Source organism: Heterodontus francisci, chromosome 3, assembly GCF_036365525.1.
Source record: "Heterodontus francisci isolate sHetFra1 chromosome 3, sHetFra1.hap1, whole genome shotgun sequence".
NCBI classification, from domain to species: Eukaryota; Metazoa; Chordata; class Chondrichthyes; order Heterodontiformes; family Heterodontidae; genus Heterodontus; species Heterodontus francisci.
Genome location: NC_090373.1, coordinates 98,954,081 through 98,973,348, shown reverse-complemented (window position 1 = coordinate 98,973,348; position 19,268 = coordinate 98,954,081). Strand labels below are relative to the sequence as shown.

General features: G+C 40.7%; 1 protein-coding gene across 3 annotated transcripts in view; it reads right to left on the bottom strand.

Moving 5' to 3' along the window:
* Positions 1-7,212: 7,212 nt before the first annotated feature.
* The window catches only part of med23 (mediator complex subunit 23), a 130,504-nt gene continuing 118,448 nt past the window's right edge, over positions 7,213-19,268 (bottom strand). For all 3 annotated transcript variants that reach the window (XM_068025046.1, XM_068025047.1, XM_068025050.1), the window contains 3 exons: positions 17,120-17,240; positions 12,379-12,510; positions 7,213-8,780 (listed from right to left, as the gene is read on the bottom strand). In XM_068025046.1, coding sequence (XP_067881147.1) covers positions 8,610-8,780; positions 12,379-12,510; positions 17,120-17,240 — 424 coding nt within the window. In that variant the 3' untranslated portion in view covers positions 7,213-8,609. The remainder of the gene's footprint in view (positions 8,781-12,378; positions 12,511-17,119; positions 17,241-19,268) is intronic.

Genomic DNA, 19,268 nt, shown 5'->3' with positions numbered 1-19,268 from the left:
CTGGATCCCAACCCAACGTCAATTTCCCACCCCGCACATATCAGAACCCACCTCCATCTGGCTGGGAAAATCCTGCCCATTGAACCAGACTTTAATACTACGGTAGACTAAAGGCTGTCCGTTTAAAATTAATAGTTGAAGATTTTATCATTAATGATTTTGCTTTTTTTTTAGAATTAGAACATTACAGCGCAGTACAGGCCCTTCGGCCCTCGATGTTGCGCCGACCTGTGAAACCATCTGACCTACACTATTCCATTTTCATCCATATGTCTATCCAATGACCACTTAAATGCCCTTAAAGTTGGCGAATCTACTACTGCTGCAGGCAGGGCGTTCCACGCCCTTACTACTCTCTGAGTAAAGAAACTACCTCTCACATCTGTCCTATATCTATCACCCCTCAACTTGAAGCTATGTCCCCTCGTGTTTGCCATCACCATCCGAGGAAAAAGACGCTCACTATCCACCCTATCTAACCCTCTGATTATCTTATATGTCTCTATTAAGTCACCTCTCCTCCTCCTTCTCTCCAACGAAAACAACCTCAAGTCCCTCAGCCTTTCCTCGTAAGACCTTCCCTCCATACCAGGCAACATCCTAGTAAATCTCCTCTGCACCCTTTCCATAGCTTCCACATCCTTCCTATAATGCGGTGACCAGAACTGCACGCAATACTCCAGGTGCGGTCTCACCAGAGTTTTGTACAGCTGCAGCATGACCTCGTGGCTCCGAAACTCGATCCCCCTACTAATAAAAGCTAACACACCATATGCCTTCTTAACAGTCCTATTAACCTGGGTAGCAACTTTCAGGGATTTATGCACCTGGACACCAAGATCTCTCTGTTCATCTACACTACCAAGAATCTTCCCATTAGCCCAGTACTCTGCATTCCTGTTACTCCTTCCAAAGTGAATCACCTCACACTTTTCCGCATTAAACTCCATTTGCCATCTCTCAGCCCAGCTCTGCAGCCTATCTATGTCCCTCTGTACCCTACAACATCCTTCGGCACTATCCACAACTCCACCGACCTTGGTGTCATTTGCAAATTTACTAACCCACCCTTCTACACCCTCTTCCAGGTCATTTATAAAAATGACAAACAGCAATGGCCCCAAAACAGATCCTTGTGGTACACCACTAGTAACTAAACTCCAGGATGAACATTTGCCATCAATCACCACCCTCTGTCTTCTTTCAGCTCGCCAATTTCTGATCCAAAGCTCTAAATCACCTTCAACCCCATACTTCCGTATTTTCTGCAATAGCCTACCGTGGGGAACCTTATCAAACGCCTTACTGAAATCCATATACACCACATCCACTGCTTTACCCTCATCCACCTGTTTGGTCACCTTCTCGAAAAACTCAATAAGGTTTGTGAGGCACGACCTACCCGTCACAAAACCGTGCTGACTATCTCTAATGAACTTATTCTTTTCAAGATGATTATAAATCCTGTCTCTTATAACCTTTTCCAACATTTTACCCACAATCGAAGTAAGGCTCACAGGTCTATAATTACCAGGGCTGTCTCTACTCCCCTTCTTGAACAAGGGGACAACATTTGCTATCCTCCAGTCTTCCGGCACTATTCCTGTCGACAATGACGACATAAAGATCAAGGACAAAGGCTCTGCAATCTCCTCCCTAGCTTCCCAGAGAATCCGAGGATAAATCCCATCTGGCCCAGGGGACTTATCTATTTTCACACTTTCCAAAATTGATAACACCTCCTCCTTGTGAACCTCAATCCCATCTAGTCTAGTAGCCTGAATCTCAGTATTCTCCTCAACAACATTTTCTTTCTCTACTGTAAATACTGACGCAAAATATTCATTTAACACTTCCCCTATCTCCTCTGATTCCACACACAACTTCCCACTACAATCCTTGATTGGCCCTAATCTAACTCTAGTCATTCTTTTATTCCTGATATACCTATAGAAAGCCTTAGGGTTTTCTCTGATCCTATCCGCCAATGACTTCTCGTGTCCTCTCCTTGCTCTTAGCTCTCCCTTTAGATCCTTCCTGGCTAGCTTGTAGCTCTCAAGTGCCCTAACTGAGCCTTCACGTCTCATTCTAACATAAGCCTTCTTCTTCCTCTTGACAAGCGCTTCAACTTCTTTAGTAAACCACGGCTCCCTCGCTCGACAACTTCCTCCCTGCCTCACAGGTACATACTTAGCAAGGACACACAGTAGCTGCTCCTTGAATAAGCTCCACATTTCGATTGTTCTGACACCGGAGCAGGATACAAAAGTAACTGATTCTGATTAAAGGTCACAGACCTGAAACATTAACTCTGCTTCTCTTTCCACAGATGCTGCCTTACCTGCTGGGTATTTTCAGCACTTTGTTTTTATTTCAGATTTCCAGCATCTGCTGTATTTTGCATTTATATTAGGATACAAAGGTATCCTGACAACAGGAGAAGATAGGTAGCAATGTACCTACTATATAATTTCTGATAGTACAATAAGTCATATATTATTTCATAAAGTAAGTCAACCATCTTTCATGATCTAACCTGTTTAGGTAAAAGATAAATTATGTTTGACTATTGAGCCATGGCTTAAGGGTCTCCTAGTTCTTTTAATAATTCATCCTTTTACTTATGCACGAGGAAACTTACAAACTCTGCCAGAAGCAAAATCTAGATGAAAGGAACAAGAATTTTGTATTCTCAAAACCTCTGAATTATTAATAGCGTGAAGCAGAATTGACATATTTAAAAACTTGCCCTCATCCCCCAAGGGTTTGTGATGGAGATCTGTTTCCATTCATCTCTATTGGTAGTGACAGTATCTTATCCCCTCCAAAAAGCATATAATCAGCTATGGCTCAGTTATGAAGATAAATCAGAGGGGCCAAAGCCTTTTGGGATTCCTGTTCAGCAGGAGGGTAGTTGTGTTGTGGTAAATGATTAAAAGGAGTATGCAGCAGAATGACTCTATATCCATGTGTTAATTATAATTTCTATTGTTATTAGTTTGAGCTGGCAAATTTAACTTTTGTTTTGGTTTTGATTTTACTTTTGTTTCCAGTAATGAAATTCTATTTATTTTTCTATTAAGATCAAATCAAAAGGTGACATAATAAAATTGAAAATATGTTTTCAATTTCAGACATAGAAAATGTTTAAATATTGATAATCCCAGTTTGATTAAACTATTTCAAACATTATTTGACACTTTTGAAAGATGAACTGGATGGTTCTGAAGCATTTTTAAATTTGTTCTTGGGATGTGACTAATAAAGACAAGGCCACATTTATTGCCCACCTCCAGTTGCCCTGGCAAAGTGGTGGTGAGTCTTCTTCTGGAATCACTGCAAACATTTCTTCTACAATGGCTTTAAGTAGGGAATTCCAGAATTCTGACCCAGCGATGGTGAAGGAACAGGATGGTGTTCGATTTGGGAGGGGAACTTGGAAGATGAACTTAGGCAAGACAATGTTCACATTACATTGCTGCACTTGTTCTTCTTGGTGGTTAAAGTCATGAAAGAGAGATAGGTGCTGTTGAAGAAATGTTGGTAAGTTTCTGCAGTGCATCCGGTAGATGGTATGAATATGGAGTCCAGTGACAGGGTCACCAAACGGACTATTCTGTCCTGAATGCCGTCGAGCTTTGACTGTTGTTGCCATTACACCATCCAAGCAAGCATAACCTTTACCAATCTCCACACTGATCATGCTATTGAGTAACACACAGCCTACACAGTTGGTGCTCACTGGCCCAGCAACCACACTTCTGAACAGTCTCCCTCCAACAAAGCGGGTACGGTAGCATAGTAGTTACATTACTGGACTATCAATCCAAGGCTTGGCCTAATGATCCATGAAACATGAGTTCAAATCCCACTATGGCAGCTGGGGAATTTGAATTCAGTTAAATAAATCTGGAATTAAAAAGGGATTATCAGTCATGAAACTACCAGATTGTCGTAAATACCCATCAAGGTCACTAATACCCTTAAGGGAGGGAAATCTGCTGTCCTTACCTGGTCTGACTTATATGTGACTCCAGGCCCACAACAATATGGTTTACTCTTGACTACCTTCTGAAATGGCCGAGCAAGCTACTTATTTATAATAAAAACAAGAAATGCTGGAACCACTCAGCAGGTCTGGCAGCATCTGTGGAAAGAGAAGCAGAGTTAACATTTCGGGTCAGTGACCCTTCATCGGAACCCCACTTATTTATAATAAACTGTTAGACAAAACTATAATGAATTAGCCAGATGGACCAACTGGGATTGACCAAGGCACTGGATCCGGACAGGACAACAGCACATCCAGCCCAGACGAACCTGCAAGGTCCCCCTCACTAACAGCTGGGAACTTGTACCAAAATTGGGAGAGGTGTCCCAGACTAGTCAAGTAACTATCTGACATAGTCATACTCATTGAATCATATTCAGCCTTGTCTCAGACTATCCCTCAATATGTCCTGTCTCACTGGCAGGGCAGACTCACCAGAGCTGGCAGTAAAGTGGTATACAGTGGTGAGGGAGTGACCCTGGGAGTCCTCAACTGTGACTCTGAACCCCATGAAGTCTCATGGCATCAGATCAAACATGGGCAAGGAAACCTTCATCTGATTATTATGCACTATCCTCTGTCAGCTGATGAATCAGTGCTCCTCCATGTTAAACGCCACTTTGAAGAAGCACTGAAAATAGCAAGGGTGCAGAATGTACTCTGGATGGGAACTTCAATGTCCATCACCAAAAGTGGCTCAGTAACACCACTACAGACTGAGATGACCAAGTCCTGAAGAACATAGTTACCAGACTGCACTGTGGCAAGTGGTGAGGGAACCAACACTAGGGGAAAAATCTATTTTACCTTATCCTCACCAATCTACCTGTCGCAAATGCATCCGTCCATGACAGTATTGGTAGGAGTGACCACTGCACAGTCTTGTGGAGACAAAATCCCCTCTTCACTCTAAAGGGCACCCTTCATTGTGTTAAATGGGATAAATTCAGAACAGATCTAGCAGCCCATAACTGGACATCCACAAGGTGCTGTAGCAGCAGCAGTGGAATTATATTTCACCACAATCTAACCCCGTGGTCCAGCATATTCTTCACTCTACCATTATCAAGCCACGGGTTCAATTCTGGTTCAACGAGGAGTGTAGAAGAGCATGCCAGGAGCAGCAACAGGCAAACCAAAAAATGAGGTGCCAACCTGAATCTACACCATAGGACTGCAGATTACAGACAGAGCTAAGTGATCCCATAGCCAACAGATCAGGTCAAAGCTCTGCATTCCTGCCACATCCAGTCATGAATGGCATCATTCCCATCCTCAATGACAGCAGATACCAGCATGTGGGTGCAAAAGACAAGACTGAAGCATTTGTGATCATCCTTCGCCAGAAGTGCTGAGTGAATAATCCATCTCAACCTCCTCCTGAGGTCTCCACAGTGCAAATTCCAGTCTTCAGCAAATTCGATTCACTCCACATGATATTAAGAAAAGGCTGAATGCACTATGGGTCCTGATGACATCCTGGCTGTAGTGCTGAAGACTGTACTCCAGAACTAGCCATACCCCTAACCAAGCTGTTTCAGTACAGCTACAACACTGATATCTACCAGACAAAGTGAATAATTACCCAGGTATGTCTTGTCTATAAAAAGCAGGACAAATCCAAGCTGGTCAATTGCTGCCCCATCAGTCTACTCTCAATCATCAGCCAAGTCAACAGTGCTATTAAGTGGCACTTACTTAACCAACAACCCGGTCACCGCTGTTCAGTTTGGGTTCCACCAGGGCCACTCAGCTCCAGATCACATTACAGCCTTGCTCCAAACATGGACAAAAGAGTTGAATTCCAGAGGCGCGGTGAACATCAAAGTAGCATTTGACTGAGTGTGGCATTAAGGCGCCCAAGTAAACTGGAAGTCAATAGGAATCGGGGGAAAACTCTCCACTGACTGGATTCAGAGCTAACACAGAGGAAGATAGTTGGGGCTGTTGGAGGCCAATTATCTCAGCCCCACGACATCGCTGCTGGAGTTCCTCAGCAGCCCATGATTGGCACTCTATCCACCATGTTAAGCATTCACTCCCTTCATCACTGGCAGCAGTGTATACCATCTACAAGGTGCACTGCAGCAACTCGCCAAGGCTCCTTCGACAGTACCTTGCAAACTCACAATCTCTACCAGTTAGAAGAGTAAGGGTAGAAGGTGGATGGGAACGCCACCACCTGCAAGTTCCCCTCCAAGCCACACACCATCCTCAGTTGGATCTACATCACCGTTCCTTTACTGTCACTGGGTCAAAATCCTGGCACTTCCTCCCTAACAGCACTGTGAGTGTACCTACACCATATGGACTGCAGAGGTTCACCATCGTGGATAACCATCTTCTCAAGGGCAATTAGGGATGGGCGATAAATACCTAATTACAGCCTTGTCAGTGATGCTCACATCCCATGAACGAATAAAAAATGCCACTGTGTATACTCAATCTGTCAGGATTGAAAATACTAGATTAAGCATTATTATTGCTTGTTTTGTTTTATTTTCGTTGTAATTAATCTGGTTAAGATAGATTGTCTTTTGGGGTGCCCACGTGGTGTAGCCTCAGAAATCTCACTCCCTATAGGTTAGAAATAGTAGAGATACAAAATAGCACATGCTGCATAACAAGTCTTTTAATCAAAACAACTGTTTATTAATGATCATGTCAGGAATGTGCTAAATATGATTTTCATGCAAATGCATTCTCAGTCTGTGACTACAGCACTTGGACCAGGGAAATAGCATATATAAGACTTGTGCTTCAGACACTCATGAATGAATGGTCTATTTTCAAATATCCAAACATGGGATTAAGGTCTGATTGTTCATGAAGTTGTTTCTTTCAGGTGAGTTGTTAAACTGAGGCCATGCCTGCCCGCTCAGATGGGTGTAAAAGAATGCAAAGAACAGCAGGGAAGTTCTCCCAGTGTCCTGGTTAGCAATTTTCCCTCAGCCAATATCACTGAAACAGATAATCTAGCTATTTATTGCAATGCTGTTTGTGGGAGCTTACAGCGTGTAAATTGGCTGCCACATTTCCTAAATCGGAACAGCGGCAGCCCTTCAAAAGTACTTCATCAACTGTAAAGTGCTTTGGGATGTCAAGGTCATTGAAGTTGCTATATAAATACAAGTTCTTTATTCCTTTCTTTAATAAAGCAGTCTGATGCATTTTATTACAATATAGTACATAATTTTATTGAGAAAGCATATAATGTAGTTTTGGACCTTTCCATCTTCACTGTGCTTCAGATTTCAAACAAATATCTGCAGAATTTACCCGAGTTCTCCAGAGACTACATCCACAAGTTGACTAATTAATGCAAATTGGCTAAGATTTAACCAGGGAAAGCAACAAATCTGCAAAACCTCAACGATCTAATTTTAATAAAATATCTACTGAATATCAAAACTTAAATAGAATCCTGTTAGTAACAAGATATCAAATTACTTTGTGTTTCATTTTTACAGTGGTCTTACCGGTAAAAAAAAAATCAACATTAACTGGATGAAATGATAAGGTTTCAATGTTTACAGAATAGTACATCTGAATATAAATGCAGATTTTAAAAAGGTAAATATTGTAGACAGTAATAATCAATGTTCATACAGTTTACGCTTCTTTTGCTCACACTGGATGGAACTCAGCACATTAGAAATATTTGAAAGCCAATACAAATACAAATCATCTCAATGACAGGTGGTGAAGCAAAAATAAAAATACACTGGTAAGAAATCTGAGTGGTCTATATCTTCGATCTGCTATTCTGTTCAAAAATGTATTTAAAAGCAGCAAATGTGCTAGCCTTTTGAAGATCAGTTTATACCACCACTTGGGTCATAATTCAGCAGTCACAACTTCAAGAATTAGAGTTTAAAGACATGGAGAACAGGATCGTCTTCCAAGAAGGGTGATAACTGAAGATTCAAATTCTTTGAAAAGTAGCTTACACACAATTAAGACATCAACAGTATTAAAAGAAAATGTTGGGGCATTTCAAAAGGTACACATCATCTAAGCAATGAGTTCTTCTGAATTATTATATGATTTTAGTCAAAAGCAAACTAGATATTAGAGTTTGTGGGCAAATTATATAAACAAAATGCAATAAAACTTGCAGAATGAAACAGTAAAAGCTGTCTACAGCTTAAATAAACATTTATTTGCATGGTATAGAGAAAAATAATAAAAGGCATCACTAACAAAAAAATTATAACATTTTGCATTTAATATTAGAATCGATTCATTGTGTGAACTATAATGTTCCAACTCAGTAGGACTACGTGGGTGATTCATTGCACGTTACTGTAATAGTTCATTTTCATTGAAGTAGCATACACAGCCATTCTGACCATCATTAAAGACCAGGAGAGCAACTGCAGCACATTGCGGGCAATTAACAACCTTTCTTCATTGGCGTTACTTACATCATTCAATGGAAAATATATACAAGTTTGAAAAGCAGCCTTAAATTAGGATTCAGTCTTAAACACACAACAATTTTCTTTTTAACATCACAGCATTAGAGCTCCTTACATAAAATGTTACACAAACTTTCTTATTGTGTTACTGGTAGGGTAACACCAGTGGACACCTGGCTGGAAGGGTTGGCTGGAGAGGCACTGCTTGCTGGTTGTACTGGAGCTGCTGGTTCCACTTTGCTTATGTGAGTCACAAAGCGCAGTCGAAGTTTTAAAGCTGGTCTCAGTGTACAGATTATTTTTTCCACCTAGAAATACAGAGCAAAGATCTCAGAATAAGGTGTCTGTAAGCAATATAAAAGCAATTAGGCTTCAAAATTAAAACGTGTTAACTGGTTAATTGTTCAGTTTACAATTTATTACCCAATAACCCATCACTACTTTTTGACAATGCAGTATTGCTTCTGAATCTTCCTTGTAGTACCACAAAGACCACTAATTCCTTCAGTCCTATGACAATTAAATAATGCAAGTTTTCAGGTAAATTGTTGTTGAGAGGGTGAAGCACTCAGCTTATTGGTCTGATATGTGTAACTCAGCAGCAATATAAGACAGATCTACACTGTCATGAGTTAACATTTTCTTGAATGAGGAGGTATTAGATTCCCTGAATCCTTTAGTTATCTGACTTCTATATATAGGACTGCTACCAATGATTGGAGACAATAAATGAGCACATAATCCACATCATCCTTCTCTCTAACAACTTTCATAACATTACACTTCTCTGTATTAAAGTGCATCTGCCATTTCCCACCCAAAATTGAGATGACCAAAATCTATTGAATTTATGCACACTGATATCCATCGTTTACCACTGCTCCCAATTTAGTGTCGTTTACAAAGTTGCACACAATTCCTTCCTCTAAATCATTAAATAAACTATTAACAGTGGCTCCAACGCTGAAGCTTGTGGCAGCCCACTGGTAACTGGCTACCAACCTGCTACCTGCCTATGTACTATTTGTGGTATATCAACCATTTGCCAATCCAACTTAACACACTCCCATTGATCTCATGGTCCTGGACCTTATGGAGCAGCCTATTATGTAGTCCCAGCTGCAGCACTGAATCAGAAGGTGTGTTCAAAGTCCCACTCCAGAGACTTGAGCTCAAAAATCCAGGCTGACACTCCAGTGCACTATAGGGGGAGTGTGTCTTTGAATGAGACATTAAACAGAGGCCCCGCCTGTCAATCGGGTGGCTGTAAAAGATCCCATGATACTATTTCAAAGAGGAGCAACGGAGTTATCCCAGTATCCTGTGCAATATTTATCTCAATCAACATCACGACAAACAGATTATCTGGTCAGTTTACTGCTGTTTGTGGGAGCTTGCTGTGTGCAGATTGGCTGCCGTGCTTCCGACATGATAACACTGACTACACTTCCAAAAGTACTTCATTGGCTGTAAAGTGCTTGGGATTCCCCTGAGATTGTGAAAGGCATTACATAAATAGACGTCTTTTTTTTTATTATGTGGGATAATGTCAATCCCTTATTGAACCAGATCAAAAGCATTCACTCATTCCCCCTCATAGTCTTTCATGTCCTCAAAGAAGTCCATTAAATTAGTCAAGCATGATCTCCCATTCCTAAAACCAGGCTGACTGCCTCAGATTGGATTTACAACAGCATTGTGGTTATGTTACTGGAATAGTAATTCAGAGGCCTGGACTAATAATCTGGAAACAAGAGTTGAAATCCCACAATGGTACCTGGGGAATTTAAATTCAATTAATTAATCTGGAATAAAAAGTTTCAGTAATAGTGACCACGAAACTACTGGATCGTTGTACAAACCCATCTGGTTCACTAATGCCCTTTAGGGAAGGAAATCTGCCATCCTTACTCCTTCTGGCCTATATTTGACTCCAGACCACAGCAATGTGGTGGACTCTTTACTACCCTCTGAAATGGCCCAGCAAGCCACTCAGTTGCATCAAAACTGCTGTAAAGAACTATAATAAGAATAAAACCAAATGGACGACCTGGCAATGACCTAGGCACTGGATTCAGACATGACAAAGGGCACATCTGGTCAATCCTGCAAAGTCCTCCTCACTAACATCTGGGGACGTGTGCCAAAATTGGAAGAGCTGTCCCACAGACCAGTCAAGCAACAGCCTGATAGTTATATTCACAGAACCATACCTTTCAGCCAACATCCCAGGCTCCTCTATTGCCATCCCTAACAGGACAGATCTACCAGAGAAGGTGACACAGTGGTAATACAGTCAGGAGGGAGTGATCCTGGAAGTCCTCAGTTTTGACTCTGGACCCATGAAGTCTCATGGCATCAGGTCAAACATGGGCAAAGAAACTATCTACTACCCCTCCCTCAGCTGATAAATCAGTGCTTCTCCATGTTGAACACCTCTTGGAAGAAGCACTGAAGGTAGCAAGAGCACAGAATATACTCTGGGTGGGGCACTTCAATGTCCATCACCAACGATGGCTCAGCAGCACCATGACTGATTGAACTGGCTGAGTCTTGAAAGCCGGCGTATGTGGTGAGAGAAAAATCTACTTGACCTCATCCTCATCAATCTACCAGTCGCAGATGCATATGTTCAGGAGTGACCACTGCAAGGTCTTCTGGAAATGAAGGGCTGGATTCGATAGAGCTCCCGACATCAGCATTCGTGATTGGGGGGAGGGGGGGCGTGGGCCTGAACATGGCCCCGGGTGAGGCCTGCCACGGACCTAGACGCCGGCACGGCCTGGCTCGGCAACGGGACCGCAATTTAAATACTTAAATAAATTAAAATACCTGCATTAATTACTCTCCCGTTGCCTCCTGAAGTCCCACTGGGGAAACGTGGCATAACACTGGTTTTGGGGGGGTGGGGTTGGGAGGAGGAGGAGATGGGGTCAAATTAACGTCATGGGTGTAGGGAATGGTGGGAAGGGTTATAGTTTAAAGTTTATGTATGGGGGGGTGGGGGGAGGTCAGATTGTAAAGGTAAGTGTTTTGGGGTGGGGGGGGGGAAGGGAAAATAATTAATTTCATTGTTATTGGTGGGTGGGAGGGGGTAAAAGAGAGTTTTTTTTAAAAATCCCATTTAACTTTAAATATTTAAATTTGCTGGTAGGGAGAACAGCCCTCTAAAAATGGCATCAGCACCTGTGCAAGCACGGCGGCTTGCCCCTGCTATTTAAATGAGCCACCGCACTTGGGATCGTAGACTAGAATTTTACATTGGGCGGGCCAATGGCAGAAAAGTCGGGGGCAAGCCTGCCTTTGCTGGGCCTGGGGAGCCATGCCGGGATTTTTTGCTCCCACCTTGGGCAGGACTTCCACCTCCTTGAACAAGGGGACAAAATCTTAAACTTAGAACTAGACCAGTTAGGAGTGAAATCAGAGGCATGACAATAACAAGAATGGCTTCTTGTTGTACTATAAAATTCAATGATAAAGTTATATTTGGATATCTGTTCTTTATTGTTATTCCAGCTACTCAGTAATTTAATTTGGTTTCTTCTGAATGTAAAAGGTTTTCTACTATTATGTTAACTTTTTTCATGTCACATTAATTTTTGGAACTTTGCCAAAAACATATTTTTATAAACATGTATATAAATCTATTCAGATCGCTGTATCAAACTATCCAGAACTTAAAAGAATGAGACTCAACATTCTTTTTGTCAGGAAACATTTGTTAACTATCAAAATTTTAAGATCATATTCTCGAATGTACATGACTGGAATTATAAAACCTATAGTCAGCCAATTTTGCTTCTGTGGGACACTGTTATGGAAAATAAACAGAATGACTGTCTAATAAGATTTATCATTTTTAGACACAAATATCCTCACCCTTTGAGGTCTTTATAATCTACTTACTTGATCCTTCACACTGTCTCCTGTAAACATGTACTTCACATGGTATAGAAAATCACAAATAGGGTCCATATAGCTCAAGTGTTTGCTGTTTTGGTCTACATTCTGTAACATCTCATAAAATGCTATGCCAATCTGCAGGAGATAAATATTAACATTAATTACATTTAATTTATCAGCTCCAATAAATCCAGGAATTACTCATTATGCACTTTAATTATTCAATGCAACAATCTGGTCTCATTAAAATAAAAAACTAAACACTGGAAACATTCAACAGGCCTGCTCAGATTTGTAAAGAGAAAGCAAGTTAACATTTTGATGAAAGCCTTTGCCAAAGCCTAATCTGATATCACAAGTATAGCAAGGGAACAAATTTCATTGGTTGCAAACTACAATGAGCACTCAATTTATCCTTGTTTCTTTGAGCTGCACTGGTGTAAAAGTTCATAAGGGGATGACTAGAGCAGTTTGTAACAAAACACTGAATAGAACTATATTTAAAGGGAGACCTAGCAGAATACATTGTCAAAAAATTCCAATTTGATCAAACTGTCATTAGAAAGTGATTAGCTGAAAAGAAAACTGAGAGTAAGACCATCCCTTTCAGAAGGAAGTTGCCTTCCAGTTCATCAGCTTGGCAATTGCTCACGAGGGCTCTAACAAAGTTTTAAAAGCATTATAAACATTGGGAAATTCAGAAGCCAAAGAACTTGATACTAGCAGAAGTACATTTAAGGATTTGTGATGTCATTGAAAACTATGAAGCTATTATATGTAAAAAAAAATATGCAGGGTAGTATCAAAATTCCAACAGTATTGCATGGTAGGTAGCACTGAGCATAGTTGTGTGACATAACATTACATGACATTCAAGGCTATCGGCCAAGTGCTGGCAAATGAGATTAGATAGGCAGGTCAGGTGTCTTTAATGCATCGGTGCAGACTTGATGGGCCAAAGGGCCTCTTCTGCACTGTAATATTCTGTGATTCTGTGACATGACTACCCAAAAGGGAAAAAAAAGACACACACCTTTGCTACCACGCAGGAGAAAAAATGATTAGAGAAAACAGATGTTAGAAAAATTAAGTAAATTAATAGAAGTAATTAAAAACTCATGAAAGGAACTGAAAGCCAACCTTGGTTGGATGCAACATGGAGTGTCCTTACAGAAGCTATTATTAGGATTGATAACCAAGAACTAATTGGAAAATGGTAAATACAAATAACTGTGCATTAAAGAACCCCCCTCAAATGAACAGCTATTTTGGAAAAGTAGCAATAAGCTTTACTCAGTCCTCCAAATGCCGACAGACTGCGAAAAACATATGAATTATGCCACTTTGCACAGACAAAAAGCAGGTGAACCTACTGCATTAGCCTGCAATCTCCCAATGAGGATTAAAATGGCCACCACTCCACTCGGAGAGGAAAAGATTATCTAAACTTATATCACCGCTGAGGCAGAAAACAGGAACTAAACACCCTTCCAATTGAAGCAGACAATGGGCAAGACACCCCCCCGCACAGAGGCAGAAAATGCTAATTGCATTCCCTTTGCTGAGGCAAAATGAAATTATGGAAAACATGCTAGAACTTCACCCCCCTCCACCACCCTCATACCCCAACCCCAGCCTCCAGTTAAAGGAAAATGAGCTCCACTTTGCTCCTTCCCTCTACTCTTCCACCTCTTTCTCACCTCACCTCCTCTCATCATCTCTCTTTCTCCCTCCCTCCTCTTTCCATTTCTACTTTGTTGCTCCATCCTTGCCTCTGGCCTTCCACTCCCTTTCTCTTACCTTCAGCCAATCTTCAGTCCCCCTTGCTATGTTCTCCCTATTTCATTTTCTGCACCCCACCTCTCCCTACCTGTCTTCAACCACTTTCATCTCTCTTCTCTGCCTTCCCCCAGACACAATCATAGACCTCCCTCCTCCTTAATCTCTTCCTCAGTCTTGGTTCAGTTACCTCATAGTCCTCTAACTCTGTTTGACCTGAAAAATTCCTTTGGCCTTAACCCTTCATGTGGAAGACTATGGGAAATGGACTATAAAAAATGGACTATAAAACAGCAAATAGGGTGCATGTGACAACTGCACTTGAGGAGGATCCCAGCAATACTGCTACTAAAACAAAGCAGAAATTTAGCACAACCAGTAAGATTAAACTGGAAAGGCAGAACTTCAAGAGATTGTACTCCCTGAGGTTTTAATTGTACTTTTGCATGGGTAAAAGCAAACTTAGACAATACAAGGTCTAAAGGAAACAGTAGAGGAAAGTTAAATCAAAAGAGGGAGCACCAATGATAATTAGAATTTAAAGGGGATCACCGAATTTCAAAATGAACAAAAGAATGAATGAATTTCACGAAGAGAGCACACTACCCTGTTAAACCTGAAGGAGGAAATTGGAAGAAACATTAAAAAGGCACCTGTGAAGATACTATTGGGATTTGATCATCATAATTCTGGGAACAGGTCTGGCAAACACCAAATCCTGAGAATGAACCATCAGGGATCAAAGCTGGGGTCCAGCATACTCAGACAGAGCTGACATGAAGATAAGGAAATGGAGATAGTGGATGAATTAAGAAGTAAAAACAGAAAATGCTGGAAATATTCAGTAAGTCAGGCAGCATCTACGGGAAGAGCAGAGTTAATGTTTCAGGTCGACCTTTTCATCAGAACTGAGTTCGGAGTTCCGACGAAAGGTCACCGACCTGAAACATTAACTCTGTTTCTCTCTCCACAGTTGCTGCCAGACCGGCTGAGTATTTCCAGCATTTGCCTGTTTTGATTTCAGATTTCTAACAGCCGCAGTACTTTGCTTTTGCAACAGTGGATGAATTATGTTTGGGAGAAATAGTAAGAAGGGTAGCTTCACAGGCTTTTTTTTAAATCCAAGAGATCACATTAATGAAAAAAAAAAGCACACTGTCCAACACTACAGAAGAAAACAAGGTTTCAGAAGAGAAGACAGAAAAAGAAATGATAGATTGGACTGAGATAGTTTGCAAGTCATGGAGAGATTTTAGCCACAGGGAATTCTTTGTTTAAGCCAATACATACTGGATGGTAAGTTATGTACCTACGGCTAGAGCAATACATATTGAAGAAAGGTTAGAAGGGACACAGAAAGGAGAAGAATGGATGCACTATATGTAGGGTTTAATGACATAGGAATATAAAAAAAATGGAGGAGCCTTGGAAGTCACATACACAAGGATTGCCTCCTAACTCAAAGACGGCTGGCAACATAACATGAGATCAATACTGCCTTCATAAAATAACTTGGAACACACCTTCAGAACACAAAAAAATTGGTACAGGAAAGACCAGCTGCACCTAAATCAAATAAGATCAGAGAGACATAGGAAGAACATTGAGGCAGCAATCAAAAATCATTTAAACGTGCATGGCGGGAGGAGGGGAGAGACAAGAGTAGGGAGAAAACCAGATCTCAGACAAGACAGTTCACAGGGTAGAAGGTGTCAGTGGATGTGTATGGTTGACAATACCCAGAACTAGGAATCTGCAATTGGCAGGCATTAACGAAAAAGATAAAAGCAAAATACTCCAGATGCTGGAAATCTGAAACAAAAACAAAAAATGCTGGAAATACTCAGCAGGTCTGGCAGCATCTGTGGAGAGAGAAGCAAAGTTAACATTTCAGGTCAGTGACCTTTCATCAGAATTGGCAACGGTTAGAAAAGAATTAGGTTTTAAGCAAATGAAGGGGATGGGGGTGGGGGAGAGAACAAAGGGAAAGGTGTTTGATAGGGCAGGCGAGATTAAGTAACAAAGATGCCCTGGGACAAAGGCAAAGTATGTGTTAATGCTTATGATCGAAGACAAAGCATGAGTCCAGAGAGAATATTAATAGCGGAATAATGAGCAGCTCTGACTACACGAAAAACAGGCACATAGTTAAAAAATAAAATATTTTAAAAAGGACAGTCATGCTCCGATGTTATTGAACTCAATGTTCAGTCGGCAAGGCTGTAGAGTGCCTAATCAAAAGATCCGGTGCTGCTCCTCAAGCTTGCGTTGATTTTCACTGGAACAGGCCAAAGACAGAAATATTGGCATGAGAGCGGGGCGGGGGGGGGGGGGGGGGGGGGGGTGGTGAAGTGTTGAAATGGCAAGCAACTGGAAGCTTGGTGTCATGTTTTCAGACTGAGTGGAGGTGTTCAGCAAAGGGGTCACCCAATCTGCGCTTGGTCTCCCCGATGTAGAGGAGACCGCATTGTGAGCAGCGAATACAGTATACTAAATTGAAAGTAGTAGAAGTAAATCACTGCTTCACCTGAAAGGAGTGTTTGGGGCCTTGGATAGTGAAGAAAGAGGAGGTAAAAGGGCAGGTAAGCAAAAAGAGTTTGGCTATCTGAATCCTATTCCCAGTGACGACTACAACATAAAATTCTTCACTATTGCTAATCAACACAAACAAAAATTAAGAAATGAGAAAGTTGACAGTTAATGGATTTAAGGTTCTGCTAAAAATTGATTTAAATGTCTGGCAAAGCAAATGTTTCCTGGTGTGAGGAGTTAGAAGGAATTATTATATGCGGCATTTCCCATTTCCAACGCTAATACTGAATGACATTTAATTCTGTAAGAGTTCAAACTGAGAAATGACAAACTCATTTTCCATAATTATGCTCTTAGTGGCTTGTTGCCACAAACTGTGAGTTAACATTTGAAATTCATACTAAAATTACATTTTTGTAAACAAAGCACTGACCTCAAGCATACATCGCGTCCTTTCTTGCTGGAACCGTTGCAGGAAAGGACCAACGAGATGATAAATGTACAACAACTGGAATTCAGTCTTCACCAATGGTTTCAGCACTTCTGTGAGAAATCTGAGGAAGACAAACAGTTTATTAATTTTCACAATATGTTCTAATTTCTACCTTCTCACTCTTCTTTGGAATCAAACTAAAGGTTTCTGTTGTAAACAGATTAAGCAAACAAATAAACCAAATTGCATCTTTCCATGACATTAACATGCCTTTATTCAACAAAACAGAAAATGCTGGAAATACTCAGCAGGTCAGGCAACGTCTGTGGAGAGAAAAACAGTGTTAATGTTTCAGGTCTGTGACCTTTTATCATAGACCTGAAATGTTAACTCTGTTCTTCTCTCCACAGATGCTGTTTTGGCTTGCTGTTTCCAGCATTATCTGCTTTTGTTTCAGATTCCCAGCATCCACAGTATTTTGCTTTTTTATTAATGTTTATATTCAAATTTTACACAAAACTATACATAAATTTAAATATCTTTGATTATCAGCTTTGTGAAAAGGTCTGAAGTTCCACATCAATGCTAACATTATGTGCTTCAGACAATGGTAATTTAGGCATGCTAACCCCACGGTCTCAAATAAAGGGAGAAATTCTTAAAAATCAAGAGATTTAGTATAAAAATCATGAGTTGCTTTTTTTCAAACATAAATCAATATAGATTGACAATTGGTTTATAAATCTCATTTTTGGCTTATTTAATCTCCAATAGGTCTGGGCTCTTTACAAAACTATATTACTGCAGCTTAAAATGCTTTACAAAAAACTTTTTAAAAATCCTACCCATTATCAGTTATGCATTCTGACTCAACAAAGGGTCATGTTTCCCAGTCAGTATCTCTGGTTGGTGGAGATGGTGAATGACAGGTTTCTGGGGTATATTCTGTTTTGACTGATAGCTCTGTAGCCAAAAACTTGCTAAAACTGGGCAGAATGATTACTCGCAAGGTGCATCAGTCCTTCTGTGCATGCATGCCCATTTTTATAAACCCTCACTATCCAACAGATTTCAATTACTTCACATTAATTGACTTTCTCCTGAAGCTCATATGACACAATTCCAGATATTTAGGCTAATTCTGCATACTAAAGTTCAGAGTTATTTTGCTAGACACATTTAGATGGTAACCTTAGAATATAGTATCCTCATGCACCTGAACTGTTAATGATGTAACTTACTATTGCATCATACTAATATGCATACTGGCTGCTGCTTTAAACGCAAACTCCTATACCCATTAACATCTTTGTCAATTCCTCTTCATTATGGTATCAACCCTCATAATTCTGATGCACTGCACCATGCCTGTATCGAGCTCCTGTCCAAACTGCACCTAATTCCCGACTTGACCATTCTATCACCATCCTGAGGTCTAGTTTCTCAGACAGGCTCACAGTGTCCATTGGTTTTAAATTGGGCATCATCCACCATGCCCATTGTGGAACAGGTTGTTGGCTTTTTCCCACGTAGCCAGCTGAAGTACTTAAATCATTTTCCCCAATTTTTACTTCATCCACTCCTCGCAGGTTAATTTCTATAACCTCCTCGTACCCACTCTTCTGCCCCACTTCTCTTTTGATCCCACTATTAAGTCCTCCTATGTCAACTACATCATTCAAACAAGTCAGCAGTTGCCCACCCTATCTACAATCATTCTGTACTATTGAAAAAATCTCTTCCTATCCACCTCATCCAGGACAAGTGCATTGATATCCTGGGGTTGACTACAATCTGCCTCATTAATGGAGACTCTTGCCCACTCAACAAATATCTCCTCCCCCCACACTACATGTTCCACCATACCCTCCCTCAAACTAGTATTGAGATGGTATTTTACTCATCTCAGAATATCCTCATACTTCACTTGTATTTTCCCTATTTTTGAACATTTTACTACCTACCATCCATCCCCTCCACCCAGCCTTACTAAAATCTCATGTCGCCTGAGTGATTGCTCACCCGTGGTAACTTCAACTGTACAGAATTCACTCTGAATGAGGATGAAAATAACCACTTTACAAAGATTGTATCCCTATTGGTAAAATTAATAAAGGATTGGTCTCCATATTTTAATGCTGCAGTTATG